Source organism: Cheilinus undulatus, linkage group 5, assembly GCF_018320785.1.
Source record: "Cheilinus undulatus linkage group 5, ASM1832078v1, whole genome shotgun sequence".
Taxonomy (NCBI): Eukaryota; Metazoa; Chordata; class Actinopteri; order Labriformes; family Labridae; genus Cheilinus; species Cheilinus undulatus.
In genome coordinates, this window is record NC_054869.1 from 51,611,121 (window position 1) to 51,629,200 (window position 18,080).

Sequence of the window (18,080 nt, forward strand, 5' to 3'; positions counted from 1 at the left end):
GCACAAGAAATATCACAAAATAATCCCTCTGTATACAGAATGCAGCTGTCACCACACCCTATTTGGAATTTCTAATAGATGGCATCAATGTAGTAAAACTTTTAAAACAAGCAAAGGTATTGATGTACTTTGTTGGCCCTAACCTTCAGGTGATTAAGGTGAAGCAGGTACTACATGCTTTGAAAAGTAACAAGGAAAAGACAAAGCCAATAAAAAGCGAGCTGACAAGCCGCCAATACTGTGGTGGAATCTCCTTGTGATTTTCAAGCAAATAGATAAATCTGACCTAGGAGGTGAACATTTTCTTCTCTAACATGATTCTCTATATAACTTCATTTTTGTCAAGAATGTAAAAGACACCAGGATGACCCAGTGGAGCTCCCAGCTGCCCTGACAATCATGACTTTAAAATAACAGGAAGTAAACAAACACAAAATTTCCCTTCATGAAAAGTCCGTCTGTGTGAGAGCTGACACTTAACACAGATTCAGTGACCGCACAGAGGACTCATGATTCTTCAGAAGATTAATAATAGTTTCATTATTCTGGCAATTCTGATTCAATAATGGCATGTTGTTCATCTCCTCAGGATTCATACGTCAATCTTGTATATGGGCCACTCTACCAAATTGGTGCAAATTCAGAGTTGAAAATTGATCGAAATTTGTATGCTATTTCATAAACATTTTTACCATTTATCTGTTGCGTTGTGTATATAAGGGATACATATTTAGTCAAGGTAAACTTAATGTTCATTTTGTTTTTCAGACTATTTCTGAATAACTTTACTTTCCCCAAATTTGTCACTACCACAGCATAGACTTCTATTCAGTATAAAAGTCATTGTTTTACCTTTGCAAAGTTTGATTCATAGAAGTCAGGTGTGATTCATGCTGGCATTAAATTGATAAAATACAACAGATATAAAGATCTGATGATTAAAATCATCAGCTGTCATAGTTGGGAATTTTATAAAAACTTACAAATATGCTGTGTCCAGAATGAATTTATTTGAAAATACATCAGCAACAGAATAAACTAGTTTAAAATCCTCTTATCTGAAATGTAACCTTATTGGAGCAAAAGGGTGTTATTGCCACAGAAAAGTGGGACGGCTGCATCTGTTGGATATAATGGGTTAACACATATTCATGTTTTTACTTATTTACATATAGGGTGGTTAAAGTCTCAAGTGCCACAGTTGATCCCTTTCTCTTAGCACAAGCTGCTTGATTATAATGACATCACAGCTTTTTCTCTTTGGTCTTGTGAAGCTGACTTAAAGAGTTTAGTTTATTCTAAATATCTGCTCATTATTGAGATTTTTCTGAAGTAACTAAGGCTGTCAGAACGTTGAACCATGCGTTTGTTGTTGATTCTGTCTTCTGAACATTGAGTTCTAATGGACAATGTTGAAGAGCTTAGTGTTAAGTCTTCAGGGTGGATATTTTTTCTCTTAATTTACTACGATCCTGCAGCTGTGATCGAGCTTTCACAACCTGTTTTATGTAGTTTCTGTCACTTTCCATGCATTGCTTGCCTTTGCCTCTCTCTGCCTCTGGGATGAACACACTTCTAAATCAGACTCTAACTCTTCACAGCTACTAACGGTTCAACTCTGTGTGCTTTTTAATCATTCTTTTCTTAGTGGATAAATTAAAACTTCTCTGTACGGTTTCCACCTTTCCCTTTTTCCTTCTCTCTCCCTTTTCCCTGCACAGTGTCGATAAAGAAACTGCAAGACCAGAATGAGTCCCACCAGGCCAGCAGGGCCAAATTAGCTGAAGGGATGGCTTTAGCTCTGGAGAAGAAGGATCAGGTAAAAATGTGGGCATCTCACTGATCATACAGTTATTGTTATTACCTATGGGCTTATTTCTGTCTATCCTTTATCCACAGGAATGGATGGAAAAAATAGCTGCTGTTGAAAAGGTACGTTTTTAGAGCTGAGTTATTTGATGATATATTTATAAAGGTGTTGTGGCATTGAAAACAGGTAATGGTTTACGTGTTTGGAAAGATTGATGACTTTAGAGATACTTTATTTCTCACTAAACACTTTTCATTTTACTTCTGCTGATGGATGTGAATTAGGGCTGGGTAATATGGCCTAAAACAAATATAATATCTTAAGGCTACACAGCAATACACAATATATAGAGAGGGATGTTTTAGGATCTCGTAAACTACTGTATAAATGTTTAATTCAGCCTTTGATGAATAAAATTACATCAGTATGGTGGTTCAGTTAGACCCTTCTATTGGATTTTTTTTAAAATGCGTATGCAGAAAGGCTAAAATCAGTATTAAGTTAAATTTAGCTCACTTTTGAAAAAGACTTCAATCATAAGCTTTTACGAATAAAAATAATTAATGCCATGTGACAGGCTTAAAAACAAAGAAAAGATGATTATTTTCCTCATTAACCTCTGAAGACCCTGTGTGCACTAGGCGTGTAACAGTATGGAAACATTTCAGTTTGGTACGTACCTCGGTTTTGAAATCACAGTTTGGTACGCTTACATGTGGTAATAAAAGCGAATAAATAACAGAATTTATTATTATTTTTTAAATTGTACAAATTGTATTTAAATAAATAGGCTGAATAAATTACATTTAAATTGTTAATAATGCTGCAACCTCCTTCTAAAAGGTCTTCAATTAATAACAATATTAATAAATAAATACATTCTTTAATTACTAGGTTATTTCAATTGATATATTGACATATTTATACCCATTCTTTAAAGTGATACATGAGGACATTACATTCTGGCTTTCCTACAACAAAAGTAATAATTTCTGCAATTTGAATATGTATAATATAAAGATAATTTTATATCTTTTGTCTTGTGACTGTATGAGAAAAACACTGAGCTCTTTAAGATTGCATCTTGAAATTTGTCTTCTTGAAATGTGCACGTCTTGAAAATTGGCGGTGTGTCTGTGTCAGGACTTTGGCCTAATAAGACTGTTGTGTTTGTTTAGGAGAAGGCCGCCATGTCAGCGCGACTAGAAGAGATGATGGAGCAAAGCTTAGCACTCTTCCAGAAAAGAGATGACCTGGATGAACTGGAGGGCTTTCAGCAGCAGGAGCTCGCTAAAGTTAAACACATGGTGAGTGTGTGCTGGATTTACAATACCAATCAAATATTAAAAGGCTTAATAACCATTTAAAATTTTCTGTTTGCTGCAAAAAAACAGTCTCTTGTGCTATTCAGGCAGGTGTCCCATTCTTTGCAAATATTGGGAATGCCTTCTTACATCAGGGAGGAGGCACTCTTTTTGTGAAAACATTCAGCAGCAACTCTTCGATATATTGCAGAGAGGATTCTTGGATGCAGAGCTATTCAGTGTGTCCTAACAGTGTCTCCTAAATTGCAATGAAATTAGATAAATACAAATGTTTTCTGAGTTTTGTGTTGCTTTTTTGCTTCTTGTTGCTAATAGCCAAGGTTGTAAATGTCCATCTGTACATTTGATCATACATTGTTATTACCATCTGGGTCATTATTTATGAATGCCATAGCTCAAGAATGTTTTAGGAATTTTCTACAACCTTTGTATGAATGTCCACTCTGACTTAAGAATTAACTGATAACATTTTGGAGGTCAAAGGTATGTGTCACTGGCCCTAATGTCATGTTTTTCTCTTGCCTATAAGATTTCTTTGAATCACACAATCACAGAAACCACCTCAGCCCTTTTTCTTGACCCACTCCTCTACTATCAGTAATATTTTCAGAAATTATAACAAGTTTTTACAGATTATATTTTATTCTCATACACTCTAGTGCATCTTAGTGTTACATCTTTCGTGGATGCCAGGCTTATAAAGAATCAGAACAATCAAAAAGTGATCAAGATTAGCCAGTTTACAGGGTATTTTAAATTGTTTTAGATTGTTTCAAGAGATCATTGACCAGAGATTTTGTCTGACATAGCAATGCTTTATCAAAGAGGACGGGCTTGAAAGGTGGTAGTTTGAGTTTTACAGTTAAAAACACAGCGTAGGTTTTTAGTAGTTGTTCAAGAGAAATGCTGATTATACTGAGTCAGTAAAATATTGTGAACACAATAAAAATTTAAACTCTGAACTGTATAAACTGTCTATGATATACTGTGTACATATGATAGTATATATGCACAGTGTATGAGTATATATATGACATACTGTGAATATCTTTGTAAATACTAAATAACCCTCACAAAGATGATGAATATCATTTTCAGCTGTGTCATACATCACATTAAAATAACCAAGAAGCATGTGATTTTTGACATGCATTTCTTCTCTAAACACCCTCACCAGGTCTCACAAATTCAACAAATTAAATAGTAAAATTAAATTTGGCTGATGGTTTTTTTGTCATTCTCCCCTTTTTTTTCATAAAATATTAAACATGAAATCTTACTATTTTTGGGAAGGAGGTGGGATCCTGTTTAAAAAGGAATAACAAAATAACTTATTTTAAAAAACATAACACTTATTCTTAAGATCGTAGTCTTTTAACTCCTTATCTGCATTTTTAGGTTATATTAAATAAAACTGCATGGCTTAAGCCAAAAGCTCCAACTATAGAGGACAACTATTATGTAATCTATAAAATATTTGTAATGGAATTAATCACCTTCTCATTAAAGCGAAAGAAGAAACTTCATGAATTAACGGAAACATGGAAAATCTTTATCTCCCTTCGTGCCCATTTTTGTTTAAGCAGATATTTTTTTTTTGAACACCTGTATTAAAACATTTTTTTCTGTTGTAAACATATAGAAACAACCTGGGTTCTAACTTTTCCTATTTTTGACTTCATCATTATTATATTTTTTTCGTTTCATATCCTTTTTCATTTCTATTGTTATAGTACATTACAAAGATAAATAATACATGTTGTAATAATTTTTGATCACTTTGGTAATGTTATTTTGATGTATTTCCTTTTTTTTGTTTGTCAGCTGCTAAAGAAAGAGGAGCTGCTGAGCCAGCGAGAGCAGGAGCTCCAACAGAAGGAGGCTGAAGTTCAGTCAGCAAAGCGAGGACTGTCAGAGACTCGCGGGAAACTCCGATCCCTGGAAAAGAAGCACGAGGAGAGCAGTCGACTGAACTCGGAGTTTGAAATAGAGCGGTAAGAAGCAGTAACCTGACACACCAGATGGATCTAGACAACCTCCCATTGATGGTGTTTGGAAAAGGGCAAAGCCTTTGAAAAAACTTGGAGGGTGATTGAATGAACATTCTGTCTGTCACATCTTTACGGACAAATCAGAGCAACAAAACACGTCATGTCATAGCCCTTACCGAGGAGTAAACTCCATAGAGAACTGCGTAACGCGAACCATGACAGCTGTAGACATGTCAGTACACAACTTTTGTTGTTTCTGAAAAGAAAACAACTCACTGCTGTTCTTTGTTCTTCTTTTAACAAAGACATGTCGTCAAGTTCTGATATAACTAGCGCATCAGCAGCATCCACACTAATTTCTCCCAACATAATTTGCACCGGCCTCTTGTTGCTGCTTGCTTACTTCATGACTCTGCCGTGCCCGAAAGTACTGCCTCTTACTCCTGATTGGTCCTGTCACTTTCCTACAGGCCCTAATCTGTTCAGACGGGGGCTTTGTAAGATGGATTCTCCAGTGAGAAACAGGGAAACGGACGAATCCATCTGCTTTGCAAGGTTAAAGAAGCAAAGCAACAGACAGCAAAATTTATTTCATGCAACTTTAAATGGTGCCATGAAGTGATTGGCCACATTTTCTGTGGTTCTTGTTCAGGATGAAAATTTCCCAATTGGAATTCTCCACTGACAAGTTAGAAAATAGTCAGTGGTCTATTCAAGTCAACCTGCTACCCAGATACTTATGACGACAAAGCATTTGATTAGTTGCAAAAACAGGCATGATAAATGAAGAAAAAGACATCATTATTTTTGTTGGAGTGAAGGAACTACACATCCCATAATCCACTGCAATTCCCTTAAGTCATTGCAAACTATGGCTTTGAAAGCTTTTAAATGTAATTAAGTCTCCTTTCTACATTATCTTTGTTGTTGCGTTAATGTTGTTGATTATAGTGATTTAATATTTTGTAATTTATTGTTTCACACTTCATAAAAAGAATGAGGTTCATAGTCATCATCAGCAGCCAAAGTTTACAGATCCTGTTAATATTTCCACACTATCAGTATCACCACCAATCAGAGCCATCGTTGTTACACTCAGAATTATGGGTAGTGTAGTTCTTATGTCCAAGACTGCAAATAAACTATTTTTTAAAAACTAAGTTGATATAATACTAACTTGTGGATTCTATAGGAGCATATACCATCATTTTACTCTCAGGTAGTTCATGATGTCTACCTATGGTGATTAAATCATTAAGGCTAATAATCAAATCTTATTAAACGATTTTAATCTTAGCTAAATGTTATTATGGAGAAACTGGATGGGATTTTTAACTCCACAACCACACTGGTGAGCTCTGCATTCTGCAGAGAAAGCAGACGATTGTGAGGCTGAAAATTTCTGTGAACTTCTCATCGATGAAAATGTTTAAATTTCTTATTAAAAACAACTTTTTTCATAAATTGTAAATATGCTTTTTAATAAACACAGCCTATTTCACTTTTGCAGAGAAGAACTGCTGCTGCTCCGAGAGGAGGCAGACAAGAAGGTCAGTGAGCTGGATGGACGATGCCAAGAGTTGCAGTCAGTTATCCAGCAGGTCTCTGAAGACTTCCAGAAGGTCAGTGCTCAGCTCAGTTATCCAAGCTCCACTCTTTGTATTAATTTTATAATTATTCATTCAAATATCATTCATAATGGCAATTGTCTTTGACTAAAGAAGCTCCGGAATTGTCTTTCAGTCTCAAAGTATGGTGTCGACTTTAGAGCTGTCCCTCCTGGATGTTCAAACTGAACATGACGCCCTGAAGTTGCAACAGCAAAAGGTAATAGCAATAATAATTCTCATGTTAAATATTCAACATGGTGTGAGGCTACATTTGAACTCTTTAATTATCAAGTCATTCAAGGTTAAAATGTGATCAAAGAAGGGAAATTCATGGAGTTGGCTCTGTTTCTGCTACAGGAAATGTACAAATGGCTTCACAGATTATAAAAGAATGTTAAATTTGAGGGGCTTATTGTCATTAAAATTAGAATCCAAACTTGTCAAACTTCCGTTTCATATCTTCTCTTGCCATCATCAGGCTGCTGTCATGGAGGAGGACAAAGAACGCTTGGTGGTGGATCTTCAAAAGAAAGTGACGTCTCTGGAAAGACGGCTGCAGGGGAACCTGAGTCAGGACGAACACCTACAAGAGCTTCTGCAGGAGGTGAGGTTGTTTAGAGCAGACTTGATGGAATGGAATAAAAAGGAAGAAGTGTAAGACAAGCAGGTAACGCGTTACATCACTTCTGAATAAAGGAGTGAGGGTCCTTTGTGTTACTAAGAATTAAAACCCTTGAACTACATGTAAGAATGATCAGTATACATGCATCTTCTTAAGACTTAGCTCTTTCCTTGTTTAGGAAAATTATTTTAAGAGACATCATACTGAAATGTGGAAAAGTTATATAGAGTCCTATTTTTCACTTTTGCAGAAATCCAGCCTGGAGCAAAGCCTGGAAGAAACCAGAGCAGAGCTGCTAGTGGCGAGGACGAATCACGCTGATACGGTCAGCGCCCTGGAGACACAGGTAAACGTCATGTCTGGAGAAGTTCCACCTCTGAACCTAGTTTGTGTTTTTTCTGTTCCATTTTTATAATTTCAGTGGTTTTAGTGGACAAATAGTTGCAGTGTAGTAGTATAAATAAGCTGACATAGACCATAAAAAAAGTTGATTTTTTTACTGGCCCGGGAGACTAAAAATAGTGCTGGTCCATTTTCCACCGATTTGACCATTTCCATTTAGATTTGAGCCATTTTTAATTCCCCTATTTTTTTCTTTCATTTTTCCAATAAAACTAGTCCAAAACTGCCCTGTTTTCATAGGACTAGTTTTACCTAGGGACCTTTGGTAATTTTTAATAATTGTGTAGGACGTTTGTGTTTTTAATCCTGTCCTAATCAACCATGTCTGTAATCTGCAGGATAAAAATTTCAGGGAAATTACTTACCATATTTCAGTGCACACAGAGTATCACAGGTAGTACTCAATCAATCCTGTGTGAAATGGCATCTCTGTGATTTAGGGTGGTCATTTTGTTTTTTACAGTCCGTGCACCTTTTTGTGATCAAAATAGGATAGAGGCAGCATAGGAGATTTGACACATGGTTATTAGTAGTTCTACTCTTTCAGTTTATTTCAGCTTGTGTGTAAAAAAAAAGATTTATTTTATGTAGCTTATTTATTTAAACTCAAAATGTGTGTGTGCACCACTGCTCTCTTCATGAGCACTGCGCTTCTGCTCTGCTTCCTACAGTTTCTATTTATCCATACACTTCATGCATAACATATATGCGCGCTTAAGTGCATGCAGTCTGTTAGGAACACTGGTTAACATGGCCACATGAAGAAAGCATCACCTGCAGAACGCGATGTGCACAATACTATATTTTCTGTATGAATTTTAAAAATAAAAAAATCACTGCATTTTCATTGCAACTTCACCGTCATGTTTCCTTCCGAAATTTTTGTAAATACAAGGACATTACAGACTTTGCTTATCCCATGTGAATGCACAGCACAAAACACTGATGTTAGGCGGTAATTCACAGACTACCAGAGGTCCAGGTAATACTAGTCCTGTGCGAATTGTATGTCAGACTTTGTGTCCAACACAGCATTTTCCCCCCAGTGAAAACATGAGGAGCTCTACTGGAAACATTCAGATGGGAATGCTTTAAGGGGCTTTTCTTCTCCACAGTTTTTCAGCTGAGATGCTCAGGGAGAAAATGTAAATAGATTCCTAAACTTAGGTGGATATAGAGGATCTTCCCAGCACAGGTGTAGCATTTGTACTATAGTGGATGAATGGATGAATATAAGATGCAACTCTCCCATTTTAAATAATCAAGAAGGAAAATGCTTTGATTGACAAAAACTGTATGTGAAGGTCTTACATTAGTGTTTGAGAATGCTCTAAAAGCTTTGTCTCCTCTGATTGTTGTAGGTTTCAAAGATGAGCTGCAGCATCACAGAGCTACAGACTCTCCTCCGACACAAAGATGAGTCCTCGAGAGCCTACAGAGAACGAACGGACACACAGGTAAACAAAAAAGAAAAAACAAGATTCCAGTCAATTAACTGGCATCATTTTGCCTTTTTCCCTTGTTTCTGGTTTTGTTTTAGTCAACATTAGTGTTAATGTGTTTACTCATGTCCTGGTGTTTATAACCATTTCTTACATAAGGTCTATAGCCTTTTTTCACACATTCAACCCTGAAACTACTGGAAAATTCTGGTTAACCTACCCAACAAATACTATGACTTGCTCGTCCCTCACAGCAGATTGTATTTCTGCATTTTGTCCATCATGCCCCATTTATAATTTTATAGAAAATGTGTTTTAGGCATTTTGATTACACACTTATGCTTTATGCAAAAAGCCACCCATATACCATCTCAGTGGCTCCATTACTGTGGCTTCTGTTGCCTCTTTAACCACTTTTCTCCCTCATGTTGTCATAAACATAAATGTTGCGGAGCAGTGGTTAGATTGCAGTGACAAATCAATTCAAGATATTAAGTTATGAAGGACTTGTGATGTTTTGTTTGTCGACGAGCCAGTTCTTTATGAACCATGGGAGAAGTGTCCGCTTTTGTTTTTTTTTTTTTTTTTCTGTTTTAGTGTTATCAGGCACACTTAAACACAAGGTTTTTCATTTTTAAGCATGTGGACAATAAAAAGAATTCTTTCAACTGTAGCTTAAAACAAGAAGCATATTTACATGCATGTTTGTATTATAGAGTTATTTCAGCCTTATTTAAAGACTGCAAAAATGAGTAAATTTTACACCTAACCCAGAATATGTTTAATTTCTTAGACACATGGTTATGCAGTAATGTTGATTTCTACTTATAAAGGGGTTGGGAAAATGTTTATTCAAGGACCAGTGTCGTAGGCTATGCATCACACTTGTACCTGTCTACTGCTCACTGTACTAAATAAGAATAAAGGAGAGAGGAGGGTGATGCATGTAAGCTTAAAATGAAGGCATGGAAATCAATGATTATGTCGTTAAAAACATTTCAAACCACCATCGGTGTCTAGGAGTCATGGATATTACCTGCCTTGCTCCCTACCTGATTTTATAAAGGTTTCCTTGTGATCAAGGTTATTGTAGTTAACTAAAATTAACTAAATAACTAAGACTAAAATTCTAAAATCATTTTAATTAACTGAAACTAAATAAAAATTAAGCTTTACCAAAAAACAAAAACTAACTAAAACTGTATGGAGCTCTTACAAAATCCAACATGTCTTTTTTTTTTATCGCAGATAGCAAATTTGGAGCAGCAAGTTTCAGACTGCAGTGAGAGACTGGAGAGTGCAGAGCAGCAGATAACAGAGAAACAGCAGCACATGGAGAAAATGGTGAGCGCTACAAGACCTATATAATATTATGCATAATATAATATAACTTCACTGTACAGCCACAGTAAATACTGATTAATAAAGTCAAGTGTCTTACATATATCTATCTGATTTTCAGTCTGGTCATACTTCTTAGGCCCTTGTTGAACCATGTTTTTGTGGGTATTTTCAGGAAGGAGAGTGGAGTGCAGAGAAAGCCTTTCTAGATCAGCAGATGTGTTTGTTGGAGCAGCAGAGTGAGGAAAAGGTCAGCCGGCTGGAGGAAAACATCACCTCTTTACAGACAGAGAGACAGATGCTGCAGGACAGGCTGGTATGTTTTGCTCTCAGTTTAGTTTATAATTTTTCAGTGGTTGATATTTTTGTTATTTATAACACTATAACACTTTCCTCTTCCTTTACTTGTGTTTAAGGCTGATCTGGACAAACAGAAGGACGAGGCAAACTCAAATCTAAGGCAGCAGACTGAGGAGCTGGACCAGTGCAGGGTACATTTACAGAAATTTACTTATAATTAACTTTTATAAAAAGAACTTGTATTCTATTCTGATATTCATTGTTTTATCCCATATGTAAGAGCTACCAGCAGGCAGCTGCTCTGGGATCATTTTCCTTACGTCTGTTTAAATTATCTTAAATATAAATTATGATAGCATGAGCTTTACTTTTTTACATGGACTGGTGAGGGTTTTGTATTTCCAGCTTGTATGTCTTGACTGACACCAGCCAGAAGCCTGTATTTGTCCTAATTCTTGTCTCTATTCTTGGTGTGTGTTCCTTCAGGTGGAGCTGATCAGCCGGCAGACAGTGAGCACAGAAATTGCCAAAGCTCTAGAGGACAGCAGAAGACAGAAAGAGGATCTGCAAACACAGGTCTGAGGGCAAACGTACAGAATGTTTATGAAATGCAAAGCTAGCATGTAGTTTTCCAAAACAATCTAGCTGTGCTTCTCTGAAATAGTCGGGCACAAATGTTCTTATTTCAGGACAGGATGTTTTCTCAGTAGACACCTTCTTATTATAAGAAAGTGTTCAGGGTTGTCAAAGCTTGTTGTCAGTTTGAGTTTGGGCATCAAAGCATGAACCATGTGGTAAAAAGTGTGTATGTTTCTTTATTGTCAGGTTGGAGAGCTGACCTCATCTCTGCAGACGTCACAGCAGGAGCTCTCCTCCGTCAGTGAGAAGCTAGAAATGAGAGAGAAAACCATCAAAAAACTCCAGGATGGTACATAAGCACACATATGCAAGGACATTTCTAACAGTGTTGTTTTAAGGCTTCTCCACTCATACTAGACCTGATATTTCCATAGATCTCTCTAATGAACACAGATTTTGCGCCATAATGTCTACTTGTTCACGTGCCTTTTTTTGGCCTAAATCAGTTTCTCTTGTGTTTGTGTGTCTCAGAGGTGCAGCATCGGCAAGAATCCCTGATCCAGCTGCAGGAGGAGCTGGAGCAGCAGCGAACCCAGCTGAAGCAGCTGGAGCTGGACAAAGATTCCCAGCTGACCAGCCTGAAGGAGGAGCTGCTCAGTCAGACACAGCAACTCGATGGCTGCCAGGCACGGGTAAGCACCAACACACACAGTACATACAGTATTCATGAGTTGTGAAACTGAGCTAGCCAAATTAGGATATTTAGCTCAACGTCCATCAAGCTCTGTGCCAGGTTATACTTCCATTTTCTCAAATTTTGAACTTTTTCCTTACAAGGATTATTCAAAGACTTAAAGTAAATTGTTAGCCTTTTTTGGAAATAGTGTTTTCAGTGTTGTTTTGCATTTGCTGCCCAGATCTCATACTTGGAGGTAGAGGTGGAGACTCTCACAGAGCAGCTAAACACACCAGAAGTGTGTGAGGAGGATCAGAACGGCAGCGTGACGGTGGACGACTTGGATCAGCTTCAGAAGGTCAACAGAGAGCTGGAGCAGCAGCTCAGTGACAAGAACAGGGTCAGTGGATCTTTGTGTCTTTCAATAACACATCGGCATAGCTTCATGCTGATGCTGATTTAGCAGATACACCATCATCACACATGAAAATGACACATTTCTTTTGTTTTGCAGACCATCAAGCAGCTGCAACAGAGACTGGCAGAACTGAAGAGGACGCTGCAAAAAGAACTGGTGAGGAAAATATGGAACACAGGGGTAAACATGCTCCTGCTCCAAATTTTTTGGATTGTGTTGCAGGCATCAAATTCAGGATGTGTGTATGTTTCCAAAAAGTAAACAGACTTAAAGTTTATTTGTCTAAATATGAGATATCTTGTCTTTGTGCCATATTCAGCAGGAGTTGTATTTTGTAGATAAATTTTATATTTGTCTTTTTTTCTGTCCTGTAGAAGCTGAAGCCTGAGCCAGAAGCAGAAGTAAAAGAGAAGCTACCAGAGTGTAAAGTAGAAAAACAAGAGAGGGTTTGTCTGGACCCTCCACCAGCATCATCCCCAAGCCCCCCGACCTCCAACACCACAGTGACCAACACGTCAGACCTCAACGACTCACGGGAAATCAACTTTGAGTATCTGAAACACGTGGTCCTCAAGTTTATGTCATCCAGGGAGGCTGAGGTAAATCTAAGCACTTGTTACTGAAGTTCCTCACTTGGCTTAAAGAATTTTTATTCAGCTCTGAATGACCATGGCTCTGTTCCAAAATTAGTCTGAGCGTGTGTCTCCCACTCCCAGGCGTTCCAGCTGATTCGAGCTGTTTCTGTGCTGCTGAACTTCACTCGTGAGGAAGAGGACATGTTGAAACAAACTCTGGAGTACAAGGTTGGTGTTACATTTAATGTAAAACCCACTAGTATTTAGTAGTTTTCTGAATCAGACTCATAGATTGTTTCTACTAAGTGGTCCAGTTCAGTTCAGTATAGCACAGTACGTGTTATTTTGCATTTCCATTATCAAGAGTTGGAATGGGGCCCAAGAAAAACGACCCATACCTGTCCGTCCCAAATAGGTGGAGCTACACACACGATAGAGGTTTGCACTGATGTCACTTTCAGCATGCTACGTGACTGCTCTGCTGCGCTCCAAAACACGACTGTCTGCTCTATGAGGAGTGGGTGAAAACAGGAGAAAAAGAGACCAGTATCCTCTGAAAGGTGGCAAAAAGGTGCAAAAATCACTTTTTCAGGCTTTTCTAACAAAAATATCTGCCCCTGGCCTGTCCACAATCCCCTCAAGTACAAGAAAAATCCATTCCATCCCCGCCTTTCTTTCTCCACATTTCAGAAAATGTGTCCTATAACAAACCGTTCTCAGATTTTCCCGTCATGATGTCATTTGGGGAGTTAGCCCTGCCCCCAAGTTCGTTTGGCCCTCCCCACTTGGAAGGAAGTTCCCCCCTCTCTCCTGATGTCTCAGCTGGCAGCTTAAGAGCATCAGGAAAGCCACATCAATTCAGTCTTATCCATTTCTGGAGATGGGCGTGGTCATGGGCAGAGTCAGACAGCTCAGCAAATTTAAAGCCACAGACACAGAAACAGCTCGTTCTGAGCAGAGCTGAAATAGAGGGATTTGTAGATCTGCAAGAATCCAATACTGGAGTGTTTTTTCAGCGACAAAATTCGCAGGCATATTTTTGAAACCTCTGAGGTCAATATAACCTTGTCTTAAAGGGGTAAAATATGTCCCCATTAAATGAAGAATAATGGACTTAACTGACCTTTTTTTGGTTGCTGTGTAAATGTGCTATGGGGCATGCATTCTGCCCCCTGGTGGATTTTTGTGCACCTTATGGAACCAATCATATTTATCGTTTTTCTTTTAAGGAAAAGCTCATCTCACTGAGGATGCAGAGGTCTAAAAAAGTTGTGTATCAAACATTGTTACTGTGGTTTTGACAGGTTAAAAAGAAATGACCCTGATTTGAGACTGTTTTCTAACCCTGTGATTGGTGCGTTTCCATTTCTAGATGTCCTGGTTTGGATCCAAACCTTCTCCAAAGGGTATCATCCGACCTTCAGTCTCAGGCTCTTTCACTCACTGGAGCTGATGAGCAGCTCAAAGAGCTCAAGTGATGGAGAGGAAGGATCTCTGGACCACCACCAGAAGTCCTTGGGCTATGGCTCCCATCACTGAGCAGGACTCTAGCTTTAAACTTTTAACAGGCCTCCACAGTTTACCGTGACCCTGTGTGGGAGGGACTGTGGTTTTCTGCTCCCTGGAGATGGAGAAGGACTGCACACAATGGGAAATGGGGATAAAGGCCCATTCATAATCAGCTGTGGGTTTTAAATTGAAAATGTTTCTCTTTAATAGTGAAGGTGGATGGACTTGTAACCACATGGTAAAGACGGTTAAAGAGTTATAAGTGTCTCAATGATCATTTTCTTCCTGGACCTAAGACAAAGATCAGATGTTCAGTCGTCCAAAAACAACAAGAAAAAAGGACTTCAGTTTTATTCAAGGAACAGCCTCATTTCTATTCATAACATAGTCCCATTTGCTTTTCTAATAACTGAAACATATATTATTTAGACCCTGTTTACACCTTGCACTAATATCTATGCTGGGGATCAACTGGTATTCCTTAATGCTAGGTGTGAACACACCCTAGGTTGACGTCAGTGTCTTATTTATGCTCATCCTGTCTTGCTGGTCACTCATCTTGAATTGGACACAAGGTTAATTTAAAAAATAGTATAACACTGTTTACTTTGTACTTGTGACAAAATGAAGGAGAAAAGCTGTTAAAAAAGCACTACTAGCCTCTTACCAATTCATTATCATTGTAATAAGCCTTACTGCAAGTAGCATGCAGGGATCTAGCCATGAGCTAAGGGGCAGGGATGTGATGGTATCAGAATCTCACATTTCGGTATTACCTCGATAACAAGTCCACAGTATGGTATTTATCACGGTGCTGTAAGAGAGTTTCTAAAATCTTCTCCCTGGAGGGAAATTTCCAAAAGTTTTCAGTGACCTAAAACCCCATTAGCATGTCAGCTTGGCCTGTGATCGCCCAACACGGATGTTAATGCAAAATATAAACAGGGTCTTATTCTGACAGTCATCACTGGACAAATATTATTGCCTTTAACAGACAAAGGACCTGTTAGTTTTATTAAAATACAATTATAAACATCTAAAGGCTGTTAAATGAAAGTATGCTCATTAGACATAGATACCACACGTGTGTCAAAAAAGTCTCAATTTGTTTTGATTTGTTAAAAACTTTAGAGTTTTTTTTTTCTGAATTTGTCAGAAAAGAGCCATTTATCTCCGTATTTCTAGGAAAGAAAAATATATATAGCCAAGTCACTTTAAAAAAAATGCCACTAGTGAAAAACAAAAAAAAAAGCTTTTCTAAAGATCATAGGAATCCATGGTGGATCATCCCCAAACTGTGCCATGGTTGATGAGGATTTATTGAATTTGTTAAAATTGAAATGATCAAATAAGTCAGTTGTTGATGTAATTTAGGCAAACTCCTCTCTTACAAAAGCTACAAATTCATCATGTTTCCTCATATTGCATTACTAAAATTATCTTGTGAGCTTTGAGGTTAATATTATTGGTATGAATTGTGATTTTACATACATTCTTACCAATATTTTAGGGACAGGTGTCCTAATTAATGAAAATAGTGGCCTAGACACCTTGCGGACAAATCATTTAAAACTGAAGAAAGCTTCCTGTCAGCACCCTCTGGTGGACTAACGCAGAAAGAGCATTACAATTTCTGACTGATACTTTCAAATGATACTTGGAGACTAAAAATTAGCCTGGCTATGGTTTAACAGCACATTGAGAAAAGGAATGAAACCCTTCCTGCTTGGCCATTTGACTGTTAAAAAAATGACCATGAACTAAAGCCTTTAGGAGTCCTCACTTCCTGTCATCGTGGCGTTGAAATAAACAGAGATCTGTCCAGTAGACCTAATAAATACGTAGAGGAAGTGCTTCTGTGAGAGCTCAGTTCATGGTTTAAAATGTCTTTTTTTTTACAACCGTTGCAATTTCTCATCTGTTTTAGTTCCTTTGACACCTTTGAGAATGGTTTTAGACTGTATTTGCCCATTTGGAAATCAATAACAACAATGTGAAGATATAAGTGAACTGTGGAGGACGTGCTCTACCTTTACCTGCCTTTGCTAATGTAAATTAAAGTACATTCCACATGTCTATTTATACATAGAAGTATGTACATACTGTATGCTTTGAGAACTTTATAAATCAGTGGATGTAAATGGTTTGATGTGACCAGTTTGCAGTATTTATCATCTTCATAGTACATGACCCCTACATGTTTCTGCCTCAGCGTGTTGCTCGTTTGTCCCACTGTCTTTCCCCCTCAGTGTGATGAGTTTCTACATACTTGATGATGTTAAGTTTACATCAGTGGGAAGCCCAAGGATTCTGCATGCCTGATATCAAACTGTTTTTAAATTTCAAAAGCAACTGGTTATTTTATTTTATTTTGGTTTTTACAATTTTATGTTGCAGAAACTGTTGGATTCTGAATTTTTATGTATTCCAGAAATCTACATACAAAGGTAAACACATATGCTGACTGCATAACATTAGCAGTCACAAAAAACAACCCACATTTAAGATGTGATCATGTCATCTGCAGAAAACAGCGTTAGTGTGTCAGGATGCAGGAGTACATCTTTAAAAGCAGAGCTCATCATTTTTTGTGTCACTGATAGTAGCAGAACGATGGAGTTGACAGGAGTTTGTTGGGGAATATACAATCTCAGTGATAAACAAGATATTGATTAATGCACTTTTCAACCTTCTTAATTCTTCTGAAACATTTCTGTGCAATCACTACAGATTGATTTGCTGTTTGGATTTTGCTTCCTGCAAGTACAAATGCTTCATTGTCCTTCATCTATTGATAATAAATTAATCATAAAGTCATGTCCACTAGCTTCAGCTACATTTTTTTCCATTTTGTTTGGTGTGAAATTCTACAACTGAAATATTAAAAAGGACCCATTTAATTTTTACCAACCCTGTGCTTATTTATACTAAAACAAGTAAATAAATAAGACAGCCCAGCCTTTCAAGTAGCTTAAAGAATAATTACTCCTGGCCAAATTAAGGCCCTAAGTTGAGTTATTATGAAGCCCTTCTAGACCAGCTGGCAAGACATACAGAATTCAGTGTGGATCCAAAATCAGTGCTTCTTCTGAAATAAACAAATTTCAAATACATGGGCTAAATTTACATTTGCAAGTTAATAAAAAATAAAAGGTATTTCAACAAAATGTTACCCTACTACATAAATCCTTCAGACCTTGCTCCAGTAAAAGTTCCCTTTTATCGCACACACATACAGTGCTAAACAAATTTATTAGACCACCTGTCATATTTTTCCCAGAGACCATCCAGCATCATGAAGTGCTTTAATGTGGACTCTTTCATTTTCAGTGAGCTATCCACGTTTTACCATTTTGAACAGGAATGAGAAATTTCAAACTCAATTCAACTTTTTATACCCAAATTTGAGCCGGCTCACTGGGCTTCTATAAGAAGTCAGAAATGAATCAAGCATAACATTCAACCACTAAAAATAATTTT

General features: G+C 37.4%; 1 protein-coding gene across 3 annotated transcripts in view; it reads left to right on the forward strand.

The window, feature by feature from the left end:
- Positions 1–17,417, forward strand: part of golga1 (golgin A1) — a 29,134-nt gene extending 11,717 nt beyond the window's left edge. For all 3 annotated transcript variants that reach the window (XM_041788134.1, XM_041788135.1, XM_041788136.1), the window contains 20 exons: positions 1,722–1,819; positions 1,900–1,932; positions 2,989–3,117; positions 4,960–5,129; positions 6,637–6,748; positions 6,870–6,953; positions 7,215–7,340; positions 7,609–7,704; positions 9,122–9,217; positions 10,451–10,546; positions 10,719–10,859; positions 10,960–11,034; positions 11,330–11,419; positions 11,669–11,771; positions 11,954–12,114; positions 12,340–12,498; positions 12,613–12,672; positions 12,891–13,115; positions 13,233–13,319; positions 14,464–17,417. In XM_041788134.1, the coding sequence (XP_041644068.1) occupies positions 1,722–1,819; positions 1,900–1,932; positions 2,989–3,117; positions 4,960–5,129; positions 6,637–6,748; positions 6,870–6,953; positions 7,215–7,340; positions 7,609–7,704; positions 9,122–9,217; positions 10,451–10,546; positions 10,719–10,859; positions 10,960–11,034; positions 11,330–11,419; positions 11,669–11,771; positions 11,954–12,114; positions 12,340–12,498; positions 12,613–12,672; positions 12,891–13,115; positions 13,233–13,319; positions 14,464–14,544 (2,222 nt within the window). In that variant the 3' untranslated portion in view covers positions 14,545–17,417. The remainder of the gene's footprint in view (positions 1–1,721; positions 1,820–1,899; positions 1,933–2,988; positions 3,118–4,959; positions 5,130–6,636; positions 6,749–6,869; positions 6,954–7,214; positions 7,341–7,608; positions 7,705–9,121; positions 9,218–10,450; positions 10,547–10,718; positions 10,860–10,959; positions 11,035–11,329; positions 11,420–11,668; positions 11,772–11,953; positions 12,115–12,339; positions 12,499–12,612; positions 12,673–12,890; positions 13,116–13,232; positions 13,320–14,463) is intronic.
- The last annotated feature ends 663 nt before the right edge of the window (positions 17,418–18,080 follow it).